Source organism: Drosophila subobscura, chromosome E, assembly GCF_008121235.1.
Source record: "Drosophila subobscura isolate 14011-0131.10 chromosome E, UCBerk_Dsub_1.0, whole genome shotgun sequence".
NCBI lineage: Eukaryota > Metazoa > Arthropoda > Insecta > Diptera > Drosophilidae > Drosophila > Drosophila subobscura.
The window spans coordinates 17,563,007-17,584,844 of NC_048531.1; the positions used below are offsets into that span (position 1 = coordinate 17,563,007).

General features: G+C 49.4%; 6 protein-coding genes across 9 annotated transcripts; 3 read left to right on the plus strand and 3 right to left on the minus strand.

Moving 5' to 3' along the window:
* Nucleotides 1-41: 41 nt before the first annotated feature.
* LOC117892519 (protein rigor mortis) lies at nucleotides 42-6,594 on the plus strand. The gene is made up of 9 exons (XM_034798806.1): nucleotides 42-1,631; nucleotides 1,696-2,008; nucleotides 2,080-2,242; nucleotides 2,300-2,453; nucleotides 4,548-5,428; nucleotides 5,495-5,660; nucleotides 5,714-5,864; nucleotides 5,923-6,180; nucleotides 6,243-6,594. The coding sequence occupies exons 1-9, from the start codon at nucleotides 125-127 to the stop codon at nucleotides 6,427-6,429; spliced, it is 3,780 nt and encodes a 1,259-aa protein (XP_034654697.1). The 5' UTR covers nucleotides 42-124; the 3' UTR covers nucleotides 6,430-6,594.
* On the minus strand, nucleotides 2,244-4,396 carry LOC117892520. Its single transcript, XM_034798807.1, has 3 exons — nucleotides 3,683-4,396; nucleotides 3,278-3,627; nucleotides 2,244-3,216 (listed from the first exon to the last, which is right to left on the minus strand). Exons 1-3 carry the CDS (start codon nucleotides 4,317-4,319, stop codon nucleotides 2,473-2,475), a joined length of 1,731 nt encoding a protein of 576 aa, XP_034654698.1. The 5' UTR covers nucleotides 4,320-4,396; the 3' UTR covers nucleotides 2,244-2,472.
* Nucleotides 6,595-7,024: 430 nt separating the features above from the next.
* LOC117892521 lies at nucleotides 7,025-12,828 on the plus strand. Of its 3 annotated transcripts, none has more exons than XM_034798808.1 (4): nucleotides 7,025-7,235; nucleotides 9,704-10,248; nucleotides 10,883-11,122; nucleotides 11,193-12,828. In XM_034798808.1, exons 2-4 carry the CDS (start codon nucleotides 10,084-10,086, stop codon nucleotides 12,384-12,386), a joined length of 1,599 nt encoding a protein of 532 aa, XP_034654699.1. In that variant the 5' UTR covers nucleotides 7,025-7,235; nucleotides 9,704-10,083; the 3' UTR covers nucleotides 12,387-12,828. The 3 variants fall into 3 exon arrangements, with proteins under 3 accessions (XP_034654699.1, XP_034654700.1, XP_034654701.1); XM_034798809.1 differs by having other exon boundaries at nucleotides 10,096-10,248; XM_034798810.1 differs by lacking the exon at nucleotides 7,025-7,235 and adding an exon at nucleotides 7,270-7,892 and having other exon boundaries at nucleotides 10,096-10,248.
* Nucleotides 12,697-16,924, minus strand: LOC117892518 (WASH complex subunit 2). Its single transcript, XM_034798805.1, is given in 6 exon segments — nucleotides 12,697-14,917; nucleotides 14,919-15,022; nucleotides 15,024-16,224; nucleotides 16,280-16,419; nucleotides 16,479-16,673; nucleotides 16,741-16,924. Coding segments are annotated over 6 exon segments (3,840 nt in total). The 5' UTR covers nucleotides 16,843-16,924; the 3' UTR covers nucleotides 12,697-12,819.
* Nucleotides 16,925-17,187: 263 nt separating this feature from the next.
* On the plus strand, nucleotides 17,188-19,287 carry LOC117892264 (PIN2/TERF1-interacting telomerase inhibitor 1). 2 transcript variants are annotated; one of them, XM_034798382.1, is made up of 3 exons: nucleotides 17,188-17,348; nucleotides 17,408-18,732; nucleotides 18,875-19,035. In XM_034798382.1, the coding sequence occupies exons 1-3, from the start codon at nucleotides 17,276-17,278 to the stop codon at nucleotides 18,896-18,898; spliced, it is 1,422 nt and encodes a 473-aa protein (XP_034654273.1). In that variant the 5' UTR covers nucleotides 17,188-17,275; the 3' UTR covers nucleotides 18,899-19,035. The 2 variants fall into 2 exon arrangements, with proteins under 2 accessions (XP_034654273.1, XP_034654272.1); XM_034798381.1 differs by having other exon boundaries at nucleotides 17,408-19,287.
* LOC117892265 (DDB1- and CUL4-associated factor 11) lies at nucleotides 19,170-21,486 on the minus strand. Its single transcript, XM_034798384.1, has 7 exons — nucleotides 21,252-21,486; nucleotides 20,920-21,187; nucleotides 20,711-20,857; nucleotides 20,086-20,628; nucleotides 19,866-20,021; nucleotides 19,702-19,808; nucleotides 19,170-19,638 (listed from the first exon to the last, which is right to left on the minus strand). Exons 1-7 carry the CDS (start codon nucleotides 21,423-21,425, stop codon nucleotides 19,498-19,500), a joined length of 1,536 nt encoding a protein of 511 aa, XP_034654275.1. The 5' UTR covers nucleotides 21,426-21,486; the 3' UTR covers nucleotides 19,170-19,497.
* Between the last annotated feature and the right edge of the window lie 352 nt (nucleotides 21,487-21,838).

Genomic DNA, 21,838 nt, shown 5'->3' on the forward strand with positions numbered 1-21,838 from the left:
ATCTTCTATCTATCGATGTATCGATATTTCAATATATCAACAAACCAACATCCCTATTTCGACGCCAAATGTTAGCGCGAAAATTGTACTAATTTCTGCAAATGCACAGTGTTATTTCATCAAAATGGATTCGCAGCTAATTTACCACAATGTACCAACACCACCAGCAACCAACACACCGCTGGCGGTTGCGGCACCAGACGGCGGCTTCCTTTATGCCGGCATACGCAGCATAAACTACATATCGGCGGAACCGGCAAACTCCTCGGAGAAGTCGCAAGTGAAAATCATGTCCACGCGCTTCAACATCATTGCACTGGATGTCAGTCCGATGTGGGGCAAGCGGAGCCAGCCATTTGCCATAGTTGGTGACGATCTGAGTGTGCAAGTCTGGGACTGCATTATGGGCGGGGCTGTCACCGGACACAAGGCGCATCAGCATCAGCACGAGGCTCGCAATTTCAGAGGAAACCGTTCCTCTGAAGCGTCTGTGCTTATGAGCTACATGAGCAACGGCAACATTCTTTCGATAGATGCCAGCGATTTGGTTATCTACTGTGTGGCCTCGAACACTTATTGCCGTCGCCCCACATTCATCCCGTCGCGCATTCACCACTTCGTAGTCCTGCGCTGTTCTCCCTACAACGACAACATATTTGCCTTGGGCACGACCTCGGGAGTTGTGCTGGTTTGTGACCTGCTCAAGATGAGCATCCTTTACAAGTTCAATGGCCACAAGCATTGCATCAATGGGCTGGCATGGCGGCAAGTATCCCTTCCCTATGAGGAGGAACATCTGAATCTCGACGCGTTGTCCTCGCAAGCTGAGCAGTGGCGCAGTCGCAAAGAAGAAGAGGTAGCCGAAGCCAAAGTCAAAGTCGAGGCCAAAGTCGAAGCTGCATCCAAAGCAAAGCCCAAACCCCCTCCGCTCGTCAAGTCCAAGCCAGCCGAATCTGATGACCCGTTTGATATTTACAACTTTGATCATCTGGAATGCGAATTCGGAGCCCCAGTCGACACTCGTCGATGCCAGTCATCCGACGATTGCGGCGACGACTTTGTTGGCCTGGAGAAGCCGGCAGGAGCCGTTGCTCTGGATTTCGTGGAGGCCTGTGAGAGCATTAAGGCGGATATTATGGCCCATCGATCGGAGGCAACTGGTGGTGAATCTGGCTACCAGCATGTGGAGGTCACCTTGGCCGACTGCCAGCCCACGAAGCCAACTGGTCCCCTCAGCGATGCCAGCACCCTAAGCAACAATCAAGAGGCCGCCCTGCCCAGCGATTCCACCGAAGGCAGCCTGGAGGTGATCCAATACAGCTCCTCCAGCGACGATGCCGTGATCGTCGATGGCGATGCAGCCAAGCCGAAGAGAGAAGTGCTCCATCACATCTACCACCGGGCCGAAGTGCACGCTCCCGAGACACCGCAAATTCAAATGAATACCGAGCCCGATTCAAAAATCGCATTGGTTGAGGAGAGGAGCAGCACCGAGTCGATAATTTCGATAAACTCCTCTATTCGCCCAGACATACTCCTCGTCTCCATTGACACCGAAGAGGTGTTGATGATCTGGAATACGAACACGGGCGCCCATGCCGGCAAGAACTACAGTCGCAGCAAGTCAACAGGTGAGCTACAAGCGAAAGACATACCGCCCTGGACCATCCCTTAATCCCTTGGATATCTTTACAGATCAGGTTTGCAGTGTCGTGTGGCTAAATGATCGCACCATTGTCTCCCTGGGTCGGCACCAGTTGTCCTTCTGGTCACTGGTGTACGACCGTAAAGTGCTTCGCTACAAGATCAGCAAGGACAGCGTACACAAGTGCGCCACAAAGGACATACTATCCGTTGCCTGTAACAGCAGCAAACAACAGCTTTGGGTGTGCAAAACCAATCGCACGACTGAACTAATGGATCCCCTCACTGGCCTCACCATCTTCAACTACAGCTCATTGGTGTTTGGAGTGCGCGCCATGGTCGAGTGTCCGGATGATATGAACAAGTAACCCGCAAAGCTTACCCAATGCATTTTCTTAACAACTTATCCTCTATTCCCCATCGTTCGCTTTGCAGAATCGCTCTGGGATGTTCGGACCGTCGCGTGGCTTTCTTTGATCTGTCTAAACTGGCGACAAACGGCGCTGCCATCAACAGTCTATTTGTTGGCAGCAACGTCTACTCCCTGGCTTGGAGTCCCGACTGCTTGCAACTTGCCTGCGGCACCTTCGATGGAACAGTGAGTTTTTACTCTGATTTTATTTCACACAAACATTAATCAACGTTCCAACAACAGGTGGTGATTCTCGACGTGGAGAGCATGAGGGTGAAGAGAACCATTCAAGGGCCCCAGAAGAAGGAAGTCTACAGTTTGGTGTGGCAGGAAAACTACATCTATTTCGTGGTGAACCGCAAGCTGTGCCTCTTCGATGTGACCAAGCCCAATGCCGGTGAGTGCAGAAGCTTCTATCATTTGTGCTGGCGTGTGTTGTAGGTCTGGTTCTGGGCATGCCGCTGGCCATAACTGATCTTGGTCTGTGTGTCGCAGGTCTGTCGCTTGCGCAGCTCTGCCATGTGGATCGTCTCGCGGTGGTAGTCCCACGCATTCCATGTCACATTTATCCAGTTCGGGGCCGACAAGTCGTTGGTGACCACCATTTCGGTTTGACCTGCGAAGTCTCGTCGCTTCGGCGGCTCCTCCACCAGGTCCTGCAGCTCTTGGGATATTAGCGCTTCGTCCAGCTTAAAGAGCAACGCCAGATTGGCGCTATTGAAGATCACCTTCCTGAAGGCGGGTATAAACTGCTCGAAGAAGAGCTCCGTGAAGCGGGCGTACATGTGATCCCTCAGCCCGAATGTTATCTTCACGTTCATGCAGAGCTGCCGCGTCACCTTTGCCGGCAACAGCAGCCCGTTCGTTATGGTCATGGTGAGGGCACAAAAATCCTTGATATCCGCCTGAGCCAAGCTGCAAAAGTTGCCATCCGTGTGGAAGTCCGTCATGACGGCCATGCGATCAAGAAAGTTTGTTTTCTGCGGCTCCTTGATGCGTTTGTCCAACGCCTGGAGCTCGACAATTGTGGCCTCCGCCAGCTCCTTTATCTGCGGGCCCACCAGCAGTTCCAGTCGCTCCCGCAACTTGTTTAGCTCGACAACGTGGTTGAGGAAGTTATTCAGGTTGCTCCACACCTGCGAGATGTACACAAAGTGGGGCTAATGGATGGGCAAAGGGATGTTAGAAGTGAGCGACTATAAGGGCGAACTTGCCACTTACGAATATCAGCTCCGAGTCGATGGCCGTGCGCATGGCCAGCGTGCCATTTATCTTTGCCACCACACAGTCGTACCGCTTTCGCTCCACCTCAATGAGGTAGACGGTGCTCTCATAGCTGCGATGCAATGCGCCCAGGCAGCGCTGCAGCATGGCGTAGGTGAGGGTGAACTGATTGAGGCGCTGCAAGTGCTCCAGGGGCACTCGATAGGTCATCGTCGTGTCCTTGGGATCCAGCTGAATCAACCTATCGATGGCCGTTTGACAAAGCGATTGCATTTTGGCCGCTTCATCCAGGGACAGTTGGAAGGCCGAGCTTGTGTTCGTCTGCGCCATCTCCAGGTCGCCAACGACTGAGGGGAAATAGTAAAAACCTTTTTTCAGGAGCTCACTGCCCTTTGCACTCACCAAATCTCACATTCTCCCGGTCCCCATCCGTCCCATCGTTGTTATAGATGACTATTCCGGCCACGGTGGCCGCCAGTCGCTGCAGGTACTCCAGTCGATGGTACTTCTTCTTCAGCACATAATTTTGCAGGTCGCTGCGCCCGATCACGCTGTGTAGGGCCTGAGCGGTCAGCTTGAGCAGCACGTGGTTCTTGGGACAGCCCAGGTTGTAGCAGGCCACGATGAAGACCTGCATCTTGGCAAAGAGCTGATCCAGCTGCGTCTTGCTGCAGCTCTCCGGGTACTGGAGTATGTCGTCGATGAGCAGCTTCAGTTCGTTGAGGAAGGTCTCCTCGTACTGCTCCTTAACGTACTGCAAGTCGATGCCCCGACCCTTCTTCATCACCCACGACATCTTCATGTTGGCCATGGTGCAGTCCACCGGACTCACATAGCTGTCTACAATTCCATCCACGAATCTGATGATGGCGCAGGCATTCTGCTTGTCCAGGTCGCTCTTGTGCAGACCCCGCCGCAAGTCGCGGACCAGCAGATGCACCACGAAGACTATGAACTCCTCCTCCACATCCAGGTCGAGCTGTTCGAAGCGCTTCATGATGCGCCGCTCAATCTCCACCAGAGTTCTGTGTCGCGGCATTATAACTGAACGATAAATTTGATTTTTGCTTTGATTAAAGAGAGGGGAAGACTAGGGCTTTAACTGAAAGCAAATGTGGAAGGAAATGTTTAGTGCTGCTTGTTATTTATTTGACTCGTTGCTCCTGGAAACGTCAGCCTACTACAGTAGAGGGGCAAAGGTCATCGTTTGAAGCAGTGTTAACAAGGTGTTAATATACTTTCCTTTCCTTATCTTTATTTTTGACAGGAGCGACTGCCCTAAACCTAATGGAACGCACGTGCTTGGTGAGCGTTCGTGGACCTTTCCTGTTTTTGGGCTCCGATGACGGCGTACTGCAGCTGCACGAACGCACGCCCGATGGGAAGCCCAGCTGGGGCCCAGCTCTACGCCAGTCTGCACTGCTGTCTCGGTATATTACGGACGTTGCCTGGAATCCGTTGGAGCGCAATGTGTTTGCTGTTGTGGGCCACGACAAGTTTGTCATTATAATGGAATTCCTGGAGGCGGAGCGCAACTGGAAGACACTCAATACGTTCACGGCCAGCGACCCAAGGGGCTCGATCACTTCGCTGAAGTGGAGCAACTGCCAGAAGAACCTTTTGCTGAGCTTCCACATTGAGGGAAAGGTGTGCGTGTGGGACACTCTGGATGCGAAGAAGGTGCCTCTGACCATCACCTACCACTGCCCCATGTGGTGCGGCATGTTCTTGCCCTCCGATGAGAACATCGTGATGTGCTCTGGCAAAGCGGTCTCCCTGGAACTTATCAATATCAAAGTTGCCTTGGCTGGAGACGAGAGAAACATTTGCTCCAAAGTGGATGGACTGCTCAATGTCAAGTGGGCAACGAAATCCCTGGTGCATCCGTATGCACCACCCACCAACGCAGAGGTGAAGAAAATTAGGCACAACGAAAGACGCAAGCATCGCAGGGGAGGGGCACGTAAGGGGCAGGAGATGGTGTCGGTCCAGGATAATGAGGCGCTGAATGACGGCCAAAAAGTAGAAGAAATGTTCGGTGCTCTGAGCTTGGATCAGAAGAAACCAGAGCCAAGCCAGAGCTTAAGCGAGTGCCGCAAGTGCAAGGAGAATGAGGCTGCTAGCCAGCCTCCCGAGAGTGTCGCAACCGTAAGTCAAAGGTCAACTAGATTGACTTCTACTCTAACACTCACTTCGTTTTGTTTTCAACAACAGAATACCCGCACCTGCCTCTACTTAGCTCACAAGGATCTCAACAAGAACGCCCTGGGAAAGCTGGCCATTGTACTGACCGAAGACGCGGAGAAGATTGACAAGTCCGTGCTCCTGTCTAAACTGTTTGGCACCAAGGCAATGGCCAAGGAGCTCATTGAAACGGAGCGTAAGTGAAACTAAAGTTCAGGCAGAGCCTTAATGATGTGAGAATTATTTCAGTGACCAATTTGAAGCACTCCAATTCGAAGGACATTGCACCACTGTGCCTGACCATTTCCACATTTAAGCTGCGGGAGGAGTTGGAGGAGCACATTGCCAACAAGACACTCACGGAGGGTCATCTGGCTGTGGCCCCCTCTGTGTCCTATGTGTAAGCCCTTGGCCAAATCCTTTGCATCCCTCGCTAATACGCCACATTTGGTTTTTAGGTTTTGGAGAGAATGTTGCGAAGCCTATGCCAAGCAGATGGAGGAGAAGGGCTACATCATGCATGCGGCCACGTATCGCTTTAGCTTGGGCCAGCACAGGGAGGCCATCGATCTGCTCTTGGCCCACGAGTACTTTAAGGAGGCTCTAGTCCACGCTCGCATCAGCCTACCGGCCACCGACCCCAAGATAAAAATCATCATCAATCAGTGGTTGGAGCGCCTGGAGAGGACGGGAAACTTTGGAGCGGCTGCTCTGATGTGAGTGCCATCAAAATGCATTGTAGACAGTGAGTACTAATATCATTCCCTCGCCCCCACAGATGCGTGCTGGACAACGAGATGATGCGTGGGTACACCTATCTGCGCAAGTTCCACAATTGCACGCCCGAGATAGCCGATCTAATGGCCCAGATCAAACGTATCGGCCAGCTGAGCGACGCGCTTGATTGCTGTGCACCCGGCGAGCCGCCAGCTTTGAATGGAGAAGCTAGCGACCACGTTGCCTAATTGATATTTATTTATTTTCAAACATAGAAAAGGCTGTAAGCATTTATGCATTTCATAGCAAGACAGAGAGTAGAGCTGCGCGCCTAAAATGAAATATTTGATTTAATCAACGAAGAAAAGAAAAGCAAAAGGAATGCACAATAGTTAGAGAAAACACGAAAATTGATTTTTGAATAAATGAAAATGAAAAACATTAATTAGAACCCCAACCCCAGCGGCAATTCGTTCGAGCCACAACTTGTCAGGCACAAGACCTGCGGCCCAGACAACAAAGGTATGACCGTTAGGCCTCATTTTTGTCTAGTCTGTGCTTTGTTTTTGGCTGGAATCAAATTATGCAAATGCCGGGCGAGAGAGGCCGGCCCGGCCTCTATCTTCTCCCTCCACAGCATCGGTGCCAGTTAGAAATTAAGACTTAATTGTTGGAACAAAAGTCAGGGCGAGTGAACTTGCTGCACGGCAGACGACCAGAAAACCAACAAACCAAAATCTACAAGCAAGCAAACAAACAAACAAACGAAATATTCAAATGAACGACAGACAGAAGCAGAGCTCAAGCTCAAGCTTTGGCCTGGTCGGGGGCCCGGGCCAGCCCCGAGCACATTTCAGTTGCCAAACAGCCGTCGTAGCGCTCGCTCAGCTGGCGCGGTGATCAGTTCCCGAGTGTTCGGTGTTCGGTGTTCGTTTCGTTGCGTTTTGCGTTTCCTCCCGAGTCGGTCGTCATTTTCGAATTTCACTTTTAACTGTTTGTAGGCAAGCGCGCCAACTCGAACGTACCGTTACCGCTGCACGTTACGGTTATTTATGTGAGTGAACGAGAGAAGAGTAGAGTAGATTATAGTGGTGACCCATCCAACACATACGATACGATACGATGCGGACAGTGTCTGCGAGTACTATCAGCACATGGCATGTGCGTGTGTGGCTCTGGTTCCGCAGTTCTCACGTAGCCCCATCAACTTTGACTTGACCCAGCTTACGCTTGCGCTTATGGCCTAACCGTTGTACAATTAAATAACAATTAGATTATAATTATGTCCCACAGCACATTTCGCTTTTGCAAACAAGTTTCTTCAGTTTATTCAATTTGTGCGGGTAAAAGTGTTGAGAACAAAAGTGTTTCCCCCCCGCCCCTCACAAAGTTGCTCTCGACTCCGGCAGTGTATAGCCTGAAGCTTCGCTCTAGCATGCGAACGACGCAATTTGCAAGCGCGACAAGCCCAAAAGCTTCTCTTCTTTGGGCATGACTCAACATTGAACAATTTTACCGTACGCGAATGCGTGCGCTTGTGTGTGTGTGTGTTTGTGTTTTGTGTGCGAGTGCGAGTGCGAGTGTCGTCGCTGAGGAGTAATCATTTCTTGGTTGACTGATAATTTGGACGATTTTCTCTAGTCTTTTTGGTGCATGTTTTTCTTATGGGCTGTTGTAACTGCTTGGGCCAGGGATTAATTGGAAGTGAAAGGTGGAGTAAGATATGTAAACCCATTCATGTAGTTTTGATTGCATTTTGAAACTCATCATAACGGTAGCTGCTACCCGGCAGCAAACGTCATTAATTCCTCTTCATTTCGACTTCATTTCATTCCATTTCGGCTTCAACTGTACAAATATAATAATAATAATAATAATAATAATAGTAACAATTTGCATAACTTTGCTGCTGCATTGTTGCTTATTCATGCATTCAGTTGGCAATGCACTGAATGTTGTTTCCATTGTTAAAGCTTTATGTCTTGTATGCAGCATTGTTGCATTTATGCTATTGAACCCGCCAGGCCATGCCACCGACACGCAACGTATCGCAACTGCTGCAGTCATAATCGCATTAGCAACAATCACAAAATTAATTCAATTTCACGAAACAGAGAATACAATGCAAAAAAATATAACAGAGTCGACAACAAAATATTTTGAAATGTGCTTCAGATGGCCTGGCCTGGCCCGAGTTCACAGAAATTATGTTAAATCTGCATAATTTCGTAATGTTCGCTGCGGGAATACCTACGTGTATTCGACATGGGTGGGGCCTGACACTCAGTCAAGGGCGCACTGGATTCGTTTTGCCGCCTTTCCCTGCCACTCCACAGCCAGTGTGCTAATGGACAGCAGCAACAGCAGCAGCAGCCCCCCTCGGATCCCGAAACTCGTTTCAATGGCGGGCAGCTTTGCCCCCGAAAAACCGGACAACAGCCCAAAGAGCTGGCTATATATACATCTGAATGTTTGTCCAGAAAATTAGCAATAAAACGAAGTTGGCTTGCAATTCTTTCCGGCCACCAAAGAAACCCAGAGCAGGCCTAAGCCACTGTTGGACTGGGACTGGGACTGGGACAGGAAAGAGCTGAGAACTGGTCGTGGGGCCCAACTGTGCAACGTCTGCGGAATGTCAATGGGGCAAGTCAACGCTTTGACACTTTAAGGTGCGCATATCCGGCGCGTCGCTCCATATGGGGAGCAGGCAAAGACCAACCCAACCCAACGCAGCCCAAACCCAAGCACAGCCCCAGCCAAAACACGCCCCCATCATAATCGATGATGATGATTATGATCATGATGATGAAGATGATGTTGATGTGGATGGCACACCTGCGCGATGACGGCATTGACAGCGAGTTCGTCGCCTCGTCTGGATGACGCTGTCTATTATAGGAAGATTACCGTATCCGTCTAAGCCACTAACTGGCTGCGGCTCTAGCACTGACTCTGAGTGATGTCTCGATTGCCTACACTCCACAACAAGCAACAAGATCGTGGGCCGTAATTGTATTACCTCAGAAGTGGAACTCTCACTGAATGGGTTGAAGAGGATCAGCCATTCAGCGATTCTCTCTTCACTTTGCCTCTTTGTAGTGCAGTGTAATTGATTAAATGATTTAATTTTAGTCATTTGTCATGACACAAGTCAACAGGTACTTGCCGCTAGCTGGCAACTGTTGGCCAGAGCACGCGCTGCTTCCATAAATATTGGTTTAGGGTCAAATATTTGCATGGCTAGCGCCGCTTGGGGCACAGCACGACAAAAGATTTGGGCAACGGCAACGAACTGACTGGGCTTTGTAGAAAAGTGAAAATCTTCTCGAGAATATGGCACAGGCCGTTAGCTCTCGAAAGCCACGAGAATACACACGAGAGAGTGAATGTGTGTGTGTGTGTGTGTGTGTGAAACAAGTTCGTTGCCTAAGTCTTTTGTTGGACGAGGCTGTGTATTTATATCGAACACCAAAACCAAACACAAACACAAACGCTTGGCACTCATTCGAATTCTCATTTCAGCATCAACCTAGCATGACAAGGCTCAATTAGGCCGCCTAACGCTTTCATCCAACCACACCAAAGCACCAAAACACCAGCGACCAAGCATCAGCATCAGTGGTCTGGACTCAAAACTCATTCAGACATAAACCAAGATCTAGAACTAGAGCTTCTTCCGCCACGCCACGCCATCACACCACTGACCTCCTGCGGGCGAGCCAAGGCCGGCACCAGCTGGCGGTTGAGCAGGCAGGCTTATCATCCCCATTCCATCTCCCTGCCCAACAGCACATTTCTCCGCATCCACACATACCACAACCACACTTACCGAACCATCTTCTGTTACGATCTTCTGCCGAAACCGCTACCGCTGCCGCAACCGAAACTGAAACACGAATAAAATGAATTATCAGAAGGCCAGTGAAAAGCATTCGCCGTCCTCATTGAAGCAGCGGCCGTCGGGCAACGGCGGCAGCATACAAAACTTTTGGAACGAACGCATTATGGAGCGCTTCATAAAGGCGAATCTATTCATTATATGCTGCGTGGTGGCTGTTCTATTGCTGGTGAGTAACAGTAGTAATACACTGTGGAAAAAAGTCCACTAACCAAAATCAGTGGAGCATTAATTATGCATTTCGATGTGGCTTTAAATTCTGATCAAGATGCTTTGAGTACCAGAAGATCAGCAACTTAGATATGCAGATAGATAATTTCCTCCTCCAACGATTCACAAGTGGACTTTCTGTGTGAATATTTGTTCCACAATTTGTTGATATATGACCATCATGTCTTCGGCCATCCCCCTGTCCGCCTATCTGTCCGCCCGTTTCTTCTGCTTTTCTTGTCTCTGCAACTGTCTGTCCGGATCTGTCCGCTAGTCTGCCATCAGTGTGAAAACATTTTTGCCCCATTAAGTGAAAACGAAATGAAATCGTTTTTGTGCATCGTGCAAAATGTACGAATTTCATTTCATTTTTTTGTTGTAGTTTGTTGTTTGTTTTGTGTTTTGTGCTCTCTGGCAGTGAGGGAGGGGGAGACTCATTAATTGATTGATGGATGATTGTGGAGCAAAGATGTCTCCGCTTTTTGTTCCGCACTTCACAACTTCTTTTGCCATCGCTTGATTTATGTTTTCGCTTTTCTTTTCCGATTGTGGGTTAATTTCCATTTCCATTTCTCTTTCCCCGTCCACGGCAGATTGTCTACCTGGGGGCCTTCTCGTGTGAGGTCTCGTGGATACTGGAGGCCCATGGAGAGCTGCCCTTTGCCGCCTACACGCTCTGCACCCTCTACTTTGTGATGTTTGTGGCGACGACGATACTGATTCACGGCCTGGTCAGCGGCCTGTGCTGGCCCCTGTTTGCCTGGTCGGGCATCATTGGCCTCCTCTCCATCCCGGAGCTGGTCTTTGTGATGATCATGACGACACAGCATTGGGTAAGCTAAGCACTGAATCCGCTGCTGCCCGAATTGTTCCATAATTTCCATCTGATCTGAATGATTCCAGGGCCTGCAGTCGGTGCACGGACTGACGGAGCTGACCTCGTACCTGATCCGGCTGATCATCAACTGCTTGGCGTTGATCTGCGTCATTCCCACGGGTATTCGGTGGCGCCGCGAGACGCAGGTGCTCAGCCAGCTGCAGGGTCTGGCAACGCGGCTGTCCCTGCAGACGCCGGCGCCCAGCGTGCCCATGACCAAGGCGGACTCCAGGCGCTCCAGCCAGCGGCTGAGTGGCTTCGAGAATGCCGGCTATCAGCTGTGCGATGAGACATCTGGCAAGCTGCCACTGGGTCCCGGCATGGGCATGGGACTGAACAACCAATGCGGCAATGGCGGCAGCCAGGCCTTTGGCTCCCAGAACGAGTTCAATGCCAGCATGTTTGCCCCGGCCCTGGCGCAGCAGTTCAACAACGCCGCCCATATGCAGAGAGCAGCAGGAGGAGGAGGAGGAGGAGGACCGCCTGGACATCGCGCTCAGTCTCTGATGGATCTGCGCTGCACCTTGCCGGGCATGTACAACCCCCGCCACGTCCTGGACACAGAGGACAAGAATGCCAAGTACTTCAACATAACCATCGACGACCTGAAGAACAATCTCCAGGACTCGCACCGGCCGTCGCCTCCCTCGCTCATCGGCTCGGCCAGCAACGATCCCATCTACTGCTCCATCGAGCCCAAGCAGATGACCCCACCGCCGGCACAGCAGCGTCCGCACCACGGACATCGACCCAGGGGCAGCCACAAGCAGCCGCCGCCGGGCCAGCTCTCGCGGAACTGCATCTCCCTGGAGAATCTGGACGGGATCAGCAAGGTGCAGAACGACCTGAACGCCTACGGCAACAACCTGCTGCAGAACTACACCCAGCAGCAGCAGTACTACCTGGCCATGCTGCTCAACCCGCTGCACCAGCAACAGCAGCATCAGCAGCATCAGCAGCAGATGCAGCAACTGCAACAGCACCACCACCAGGCAGCAGGTGGCATCTACCGCCGGCCGTCCGCCTGCAGCTCCATTGGCGGCTTCAGCGGAACGGTGCTCGCTCAGCCGCGGCGTGGCTCACACCACAGCCAACAGATGCAGTACTACGGGGGCTTTGGCTATGCCAACTATGCCAATCCCTACATCACGGCCAACAGCAAGCTGTCGCTGGGCAACGAGTCCGATGACTACCGCAAGTACCGCGATGTGGCGCTGTAGGAGGTCCACGTTTAGATACAGATACAGTCCAGTCCAGTCAGTGCTTAGATTATAGATACTTAAATTATAGATTGTAGGACATGCTCGACTTAGAATGAGATTCCTCGGAATAACGACCAAAGAGCCACAAACTAACTCAGTTTACGTTCGCATACCAACAAGGCGGGGGGCAGCGACAGACTGGACTCCATGTTGAGTTATAGTCAACCCTGGGAGACCATCTCCATCTGCTGGAACTTGTTGGAATCATCGACTAACTAACCAACTAGCAACATCAACTAGATTCGACCTAAGTGTAGACATAAGCATCGACAGCGAACATTCATCGTTTAATACGAATAACAATACTCGACACTCGAATACTCGGACTGATTGGCAGTCCCAACCGTTCATTCGACAACTGTACATACTTGTAATTAAAGGCAATCATGTTTCACTTAAAGCCCAACAGATCGGCCAGGGGATTGTCGCCAGAGCTGGCTGGAATGGTTGCTGCGGTGCGAGTTTTGCTGGCAGCGGGCTTGGCCACGCCACGTGGCTGAGGCTTGGCCTGCTTGCTCGTTGCAGCTCCTCCGAACAGATCATCGTCATCTTCATCATCGCTAAACAGGCTCGTCGTCTTGCTCGCCTGAATGGGCGCGATGTTCTTCTTGGGAGCAGTCTTCGCCGGCAACTTGAAGTCTTCATCCTCGTCGCTGCTGAACAGAGACGCTGCTGGCGTTTTAGAGAGCACCTTGGCCTGAACAGGGGGCACTGAGGCGGCCACTGCTGCACTGGCAAACAAATCGTCATCGTCATCGCTCTCATCGAACAATTTGGCTGGTCTTGACATCGGCACCGTTTGCGCTTTGGGCTTCACATGATCCTCCGGCGGCTCACTGGGCAGAGGAGCAGTCATTAGCTTATCTTCAGGAGCTGGCTTTGCTGACGTTTCGCTCTGTGACATTGCAGACACTATCTTGGCAGTACCAAAGAGATCCTCATCTTCGTCATCACTGTCCAAAAAAGATTTTACCAGTTTGGGCAGAGTCGGTGTCTTGCTGGGAGCCATTGCTTTAGATGATGGAGCTACCTCAGCGGGTGTTGACGGATGCACATCTTCCAGCACACTCTTGGCGTAGTTCTCCCGCCTGCCCTGCCTGGTGGATGGTCGCCTGCGAGCCGGTCCTCGTGCGCGTGTTTTGTTCACATGCTGAAGGCCGTTCTCCCTGCCGGTAGAGTTTGATTCCTCATTGATACTTGGAGTGTACGCACTCGATGGTTTAGCACCGGATGTTACCACTTCGGCCTCTTGTGGAGGAGGAGGCGTAGGCACCTGCATCTTGTGGAACTTCGGCAGGCCACCGGTGCCAGGAAGCAGCGCCTGAACATTGATGTTTATAGTGGGCATCTTCAGTTTCTTCACGGGAGATGTGGGAGTAGGCAGTTCAGCTACTTCTTGTGCCTTGCTGCGATCCACTTCATCAGCTGGTGGATGCTCCTCCTCCTTCATAATGGGTGCTTTGCTGGTTTGCCCTGCAGCTCCTGCTCGTGCCGTTTCACTGAAGTCATCATAGAAAATCGTGTGAATGCGGGTTGTAGTCGATGGCACATCGACGGGCTGTGCTGCAGCTTGTTTCTGCGCCTCAGCAGCATCGTCGTCGTCATCGGGTGGCACATCGCTGAACAAACCGATTGGCCCATGGTCGCTTGGAGTAGCTGCCGAGCTCTTGTTTGCAACTGGAATCTTGGGCAGCGCCGGCTCAAAGAAGTCCTGATCGTGCTCAAACATTTTCGAGGCACTCAGGCTGCTGAGACTGCTGCTGCCCAGTGTCTGGAAGAACTCGCTGTCATCCGGAGGCTCCTCAGAGAAGAGGCTTGTGTAGTTTTGCATTACTTGCTGGGCAGCTTCGAGGTCAGCTTCAGGTGCAGTCAAAGTGGCTTCTTCTTTGGGCGATTTATTTGTGATATCAGCCACCATACTTATGATGGGGTCTTCATCGTGTTCCAGGTCATCCGGCGGAGGGGTCTCTAAAACCGGTGGACCTATTTTTGGGCTCCCAAATAGATCCGCCATGACATCGACTTTGTCTTTGTTGAGGCTTTCATCTTCCGTTTTGTTCGTTGGCTCCGGAGTTGGAAGAACACTCTCTGGCAGTTTCTGTGGCTTAATCTCTTTGTCCAGCTCTTGTGGGTGAATCTCTTGACTAATTTCCGTCGCAGCAGCAGCAGCACCTTCCGACTTGGTCTTGGCTGTGCTCAAAAATGAATCATCATCGCTGAAATCTTCGTTAAACAAATCAGCAGCTTTACGAGCGACATTGTTCGATTTCTCTTGAATAATCTCCATGGATTGTGGCTGCTTGTTTCCGTTCTCCCGTAGTACTTCACCTGCCTCCTCTTCAATTGCCTCCGCTGGCTGGGTTTCCTCTTGAACAATCTCCAATTTCTCTGTTTCCTCTGTTGGTTGTTCAGGCTGATTGGCAAATAAGTTCTTGGACTTTGGCGTTCCGAACAGATCCTCATCCTGTATGTCATCAAACAGATCTTTCCATGGGCGTCTCCACTTTCTTTTCAACTGGCAGCAATTTCTCCTTTGACGACTCCTTCTTTGAGGCAAACAAATCTGTGACATCATCATCTTGATCATCATCAAAACAGTGAGGTTTTCCCAAGTAATCTCTCCGAGAGTTTGTTCGGTTGTGTCGATGGCTTGATAAATATATCGTCTATATCCAAATCATCATCATCGAATAGAGACGATTTCAGCTTTTGTTCTGGTGGCTTTGGCTTGGCCGTAAAGGAGCTCAGGAAATCATCCTCCAGGTCATCATCGAAAAGCGATTTGGGCAACGGTTTCGCAGGCTCTTTGGGCGGAATCTGCTTCGTCTGGACACTCAAAGGCGACGGCACGTCATCGAAGATGGGCCGAGACAGATCATTGGTCGCATCCCTAAGCGGAGTGTGCGTGGGGATGGGACTCAAGGGTGGACTGTCCTCGAATAGATTAACAGTTTTGGACTTGGGCTGAGTTGCTATAATCTCATTGATCTGCTTGGGAGTATCCGGTTTTGGTGCTTGATCCACTGGCTTATTCTCTTCGGGCAGCTTGTTCGCTTGATTCGATGTTGAGTTGTTTCCCGTCTTGCTCTGCACCTTGTCCACGATTTCCGACATGAGCGAGTGGAACTCATCATCATTAAACAGATTTACAGGCTTGCGCTTGATTGGACTTGGATTTGCTTCGGTTTTCCTGGGAATTTGTGGGGGCACAGCTTCGTCGAATAGCCTTGGCGGCGGCTGATGGGCGGCGCTGCTGCTGCTGGAGCTGAGAGAGCCCTGCATTGCTGCAGTTCCCCTATTGCCTATGGCAGGTGAAGATCTTGGCGAAGACGAAGTAGAAGGTGGATCATCGCTTGGCGGCGATTGGCGAAGGGCTGCAAACAAGTCACGTTCATGGGGATTCCGTTGACTGCTGATAATTGGACGTGGCTGTGTCCTGCTGGGTGCAGGTTCCCTTAGATGGTGGTCAGCAGGGGCCAAGATAGGAGGAGCTGCAGGGGCAGGAATTTGCAGCTTAACTGGGGACACAACCGCCACCGGCTCCGTGGTCGCTGAGGCCAATGAGGAAGAGTCGGATAGCTGTGTCTGCACTAATTTGTTCTCTGGCTTTGGTGTTTTGCTGGACGCAGACTCCCTCTCGTCCGACGAGCTGGAGGAGAATTCCTCCGACTTTTCATCATCGCTGCTCTCCTTGCTGTCGTAGAGTCCGGCGTACTTGTGCTCCTGCCATTCTTTTGAGCCAATAATGTAGGGCAAGGGAATGGCATCGTACGGGTTCTTAGCGCGAAAGATTGTCCTGTTGGTACGGAAAAATTAATAAGGATTAATCTTTATAAACGTAATCCACATACGTAGAATTAACTGGCGCATCTTCATCGTCCGAATCGGGCACGTCAATGGTCACCGGCTCGAAGTTTTTGCGAAACATTTGCAGATTGTTTTCTAGAAATTCTTTCGACATTTCCTGCGAACTCTTTGGCGGAGACTCGGGCTGCAAGCAGATATTGATCATAAACAGTTCCCCAATGAAAATTCATTGGCTTATGGCACCTTCTTCTTCTTTTCCGCAGGCATCTCAAAGTCGTCATCGTCAATCTCCTGCACCCGGTACTCCACGAACTGCTGACCGAACTGAAGGGAGCGCAGGCTGTTGGTGGCATTACTTAGCGATATGTCGGCTTGCCTAACACTAGTTTCAAACTCTCTCAGATTCCGAGTTGTCCGTTCTCCTCGTTCTTGCAGGTTCTGCAGGGCAAGAAAATATCAAATAATAAGTTTGTTGATGGACTGAGGCTGAATCATTCGCACGAACCTGGGATATTCGTTTCATCAGCGCCAGAAGAGCACAATCGCCAGCAAAGTTCCATTCCGGCGCCTGAGCAGTAATATCCGCTATTTCTGCACTTATATCCATTGCCTCGATAGCAGATTTAAAATTTAATAACAATAATTAATGAATGCAAAACAAAGAAAACGAAAAAATGCACCATCACACAATAGTGATGAGCGCCATTTGCATACCTGCTACTTGTTGATAGCTGCTTAAAATCACTGCTGATTGCAGTAATACCAGGGAAACAGTGACTTTGTGGACAAATTAAGGAAAATAGAAGCTCAGATTTCGAATCAAGGATGGTATTTCGTGTTAATTGATTGCATAAGCTTATTTTAAATCTCGTTTGCAAATATATTTATAGTCACTGCGACTTTAAAATACTATCGTTCATCTCTATCCAGCAGCTGTTCTTCAATCGATATCGATAACCGCGATATTGATAGCACGTGTTGTGGCTGTCCGCATTTTATACCATTTATTAAATATTAGTAACAGTTTTGTTTAAATTACAATGGCTATGCTGGCAGAACCACGTCGTCGTAAACGATACAACTTGTGCCCGCGAGGCAAAGCGCTCTACGAAGGTAAAGTATTCCGGCAATAAAGTATGACAAAATTAACTAAATGAATGGCCATTTCGCAGATGATGCTCGTTTTGGTACCAAAATGCTTGAGAAAATGGGTTGGTCCAAGGGTAAAGGTCTTGGCGCCAACGAAGACGGCCAACAGGAGTTTGTTCGAGTTCGCTTGAAGAACGACGCTGAAGGATTGGGTTTCGAGGCACGAGATGATCAGTGGACCGTTCATGAGGAGGGATTCAATGGACTCCTTAAATCCCTCAATGGTGGCGCTGATGAAACCAATGGTGCAAACGGAGCTGCCTCCGCATCTGAAGATGAAGTCAGGCCCATGTTTGGATTTAAAGCCGCAGAACCGGAGGAGCCACCCAAAAAGAAGCTCAAAGAGAAGATCAGTGGCATATCGCTGGAGGAGGCGTCAAAGGCGAGCAAAGCGCGTGTGCACTACAAGAAATTCACAAGGGGGAAGGATCTATCGCAGTACAGCGAAAAGGACCTGGCCAATATATTCGGCAAAAAGGCAACCGAAGATATTCCCGCACCAGTGCAGATCGAACAGCCACAAGTGGAGGAAAAGGAGATAAATCCCAATTTTAGTGGAGTGACAACTGTAGCCACTGGACTTTCTGTCCACGATTACTTTAAGCAGAAAATGGAAGCCATGAAAAATAGACTCAAGAATGGAAGTGCAAGTACCCCAACGCAAAGCGAAGAGGTCCAGACGGAGAACGACCAAAACGAGCCCGCTAAAAAGAAGAAGAAAAAGGACAAAGAGCGGACGGTCGAAGTGCCTGCTGAGGCGGAAGAAATTGTGGAGACTAAGCAAAAGAAAAAGAAGAAGTCAAAACGTTCCTCCGATCAGGAAGACGAGTCTTCAGAGAAAACTGAGGAAGAGAAACCAGTTGATGAATTGTCTTTAGATGAGACAGCTCCAAAAAAGAAAAAGAAATCAAAGGAAGTGGTGGAAACCATTGCTCCAGAACCAATTCCGGAAGTAGAAAATGAAATTTCAAAAAAGAAAAAGAAGTCAAAGGAAGGTAAGAAAGTCGTCGAGACTAAGGAAGATGTAGAACCCGAAGAAGCGCCCGCCGTTCCACAGGAAGCCGAGAATACCTCACTGTCCAAAAGTAAAAAGAAGAAAAGATCGAAGGAAACAGTTGAGAGTCTTACTGAACCTGTGGAAACTACTCCTGAAGATACAAACGAATCCCTAGAAGAAGCTCCGCTAAAAAAGAAAAAGAAGTCAAAGAAAGTAAAGGAGGTAGATGAGGATATCGAGTTGGAATCAGAAATCACTGGAAAATCATCCAAGAAAAAGAACAAATCCAATCGCGATGTAACTGAAGATCCTGCACCAGCAGCTGACACCGGAAGGAAGCACAAGGACGCTGTAAGTGCTGAACTCAACTCATCCGGCGATAAAAGCGATCAATCAGCCGATGAAGATCAGCCTGAGGAGCTCTTATCTCTGGACGAAATAAAAGAAAAACTAAAATTATTCAATATCTGTACCATCTCTCAATTTTGCGCAGACAAATTCCAAATGTTTGATATGAATGCGTTTCGAGAGTCGACGCTGGCCGAAATAACAGGCTACGGGAGCAGCGCGAACATGGATTTGAGGGTGGAGGATATGAAGAACGACGACAAGCGAATTATGGACCTTTGGAAGAATGAATCGTATGCCAGCTTTAAGAAATCGGACAGATTTAAAAACCTCAAATACCCGAGGCAGGTGAAGCGCACGACGTTACGGGCAGTGAAGAAAAGATTCGCATTTCAGGCCATTTGATTAAGGCAAAACGAAATATATGTAATTCAACGTGATTCTTAATACGATTTGTTTGTACATAAACAACTTAATTAAGTAAATTGTAAGCTTCATGGTCTACATTTTAATGTGTAACGCCGATAATTATAATTAAACTGAACTATACCCCGCAAAGCTGTGCCATTATCCTCAGTCTTATTCATAGAACCAAGATGCGGCGTGACTCTGGTGGGATATGCACTCCACTTCACTCCACACCACTCACATCCCCCTTTAGCCAGCGCTTCAATTGCTAGGTACTTATGCTGGTGAACATGTGTTGTGTTGTAATATCAATGGGGTTCCGTCTTACATGCTAAATGTGAAATGTCAACACGCTTAAGACTAGTCCGGCGTCCCAACGCGATCCGCTAGACGACGCGAACGTCGCAGTGGTTTTTTGTCCTGGTCGGAGCTCTGCTGACGTTTCTCCGACCGATTGGCGTTGTTTCGATTGAAGTTGTTCAGATGTACGTGACTATCCCACTGCGGAAGCGATATAAACGTGAAATAAGCATTCGAAATGGACACCGCAAAGTGTCAGCTTACCGAACCAGACACGATTTCCGAGCGCACTGGATGCCAGTCCAAGTCCCTCACCACATTCCTGTGTCCCTCAATAGCCTCTTTGATTCTGCCAGTCAGCACATCGTAAACTGTAACCAATCCGCAATTAAAGCTTATTCAATTTGTTCTCCATTTTGGCCACTTACTTATAATGCGTCCCGTTGAACAGCCTGTGTAGATGAAACGCTGCCCAGTCTGTTCCAACGGCGAGAACTTGGCGCGCAGCAGTGTTTTGGTTACTCTATGACCACGATAAGTCATTATACTGGAGTCCCCCTCCATGGCCTTGCGGGGATCGTAGACTGCAAGGCAACCCATTAAACAGTAAATACGGAAATATGGAAATGTGCATCCCATAATACTTACATGATTGTGGCACTCGGTTCCAGCGATAGTCCCACGACGATAGGTCCAGTCGATCTTGCCTGGTCCGGCTGCGATTTCGCGTGCTGCTGGGCTGCCTCAAGTCCCACAGCTTAATGCTTTGATCTTTGGAATTGGAAAGCACATAATATCCATCGTTACGCGAATCAAGGTACGTGACGCCGTCGTAGTGCCCGATCAGGGAGACCACCGCCTTGGACAGCTCCCGAGAGCGGAATGAGGTACGCAGATCAAAGACCTTGATCAGTCCGTCATCGCAGCCAGCGATTATCACATTTGGATTCTTATTATGCAGGTAACTGACGGAGTTCACGTCCGTGCCAGGCATCCGATGAGTGCGCAAGATTTGAGTGGCTCGCGTTTGAATGTCTGTGACGATGACCATGGAATTGTTGCTGCCACCAATAATGGTGTCGCCCGTGGGTGAGTACCGAAGCGAGAATATCGCCAGTCGTAGATTGGGCAACCCATGGACATCGATCCATTGGCAGTCGTCCTCAGTGCCACTCACAGGCATTATGAAAACTGCAAGAAATTGAATTTCCAATCAAATTTAGACAAAGTTATGATGACCTCTGCAAGAGGCACAAAAGGTCATACAACTTACAAGAGCGGGACCAGGTGCTGTAGGCAAAGTGCTGGCCATTCGGACTGAAGTCAGCATCAATGATGCTCCATTCGACGTCACGTGCTCTGATGCGATTCAGTAGATGGTAGGTGCCCTTTGCTCCGTCATAGATGCGCACAAAGCCATCTGCAACAGGTAAGACGTGTTTAGCGAGGTGAAACTTGACCGTTGTGTCAACCCATTCTGACCTTGGCAGGCAACCAAGAGCTTGTCGCCACGCTTATCAAACTTGGTCACAAATACTTTCGAGTCCAGCGACATCAGACGCGTGGACTTTTTATTTGGTATATACAGATTGGATATATAGCGCTGTTGGTTCTGCGAGAACGACGCAGTGCCAGGCGCAGCCAGGCCATTTTCTCGCTGCTGCAGTGCGTGCAGGAGATTCCAGCGATCGTTCAATGGCTTGCTGGCGAAACCACTCAAGGCCCTTATCTCTTTGTACATATCGGAGCCCTGCAAATTCATGATATACTCGTTAGTCTCGCCTCTAAAGAAAGCTAGAGTATTTCATGATTACTTGAAATTTGTGCAGGTTTGGCTCGCCCCGTATTTTGGGCAATTGGCTTGTGTGGTAGCACGTATTACGCATTTCCAGCTCCATTGCGTTTACAGTAAAGTTGATGTAATTGTTAATTTCACTATTGTCTGAAGAGTCATCGTCGTCACTTATTAGACCCACTTGGTTTCCCATTATCTTTTTAGTAATATTTTAATAATATTTTTCTTTTTGTTATTAAAACAGTGTGACAGCGGATCTATCGATGAAATAATAGTCCCGCAACGCCCTCAAAAATATACCTTCTCATCTTAAAAATATACCGGTCATACTTTTTGGTATACTTTTGCGTTATACTAGGAAAGCCCTAACTAATTTGGTGCTGGAAAACGATGTAAAGGCATTTTAAAGTGCGTTTTTATACCATGCGCTCACATATTTAGAAACTAATAAGGCGCCATTATAGTTTATATACGATAAGGTAACTAGTGTTCATATTTCATTGCCTGGTTTTGGGATATTAGACCCCTAATCGCGAGATGGACACCTTGTGGACAATTCTACCATGGTTCGTGGAATTCGATCTGAGCCGAGCTTTGCTATTATTC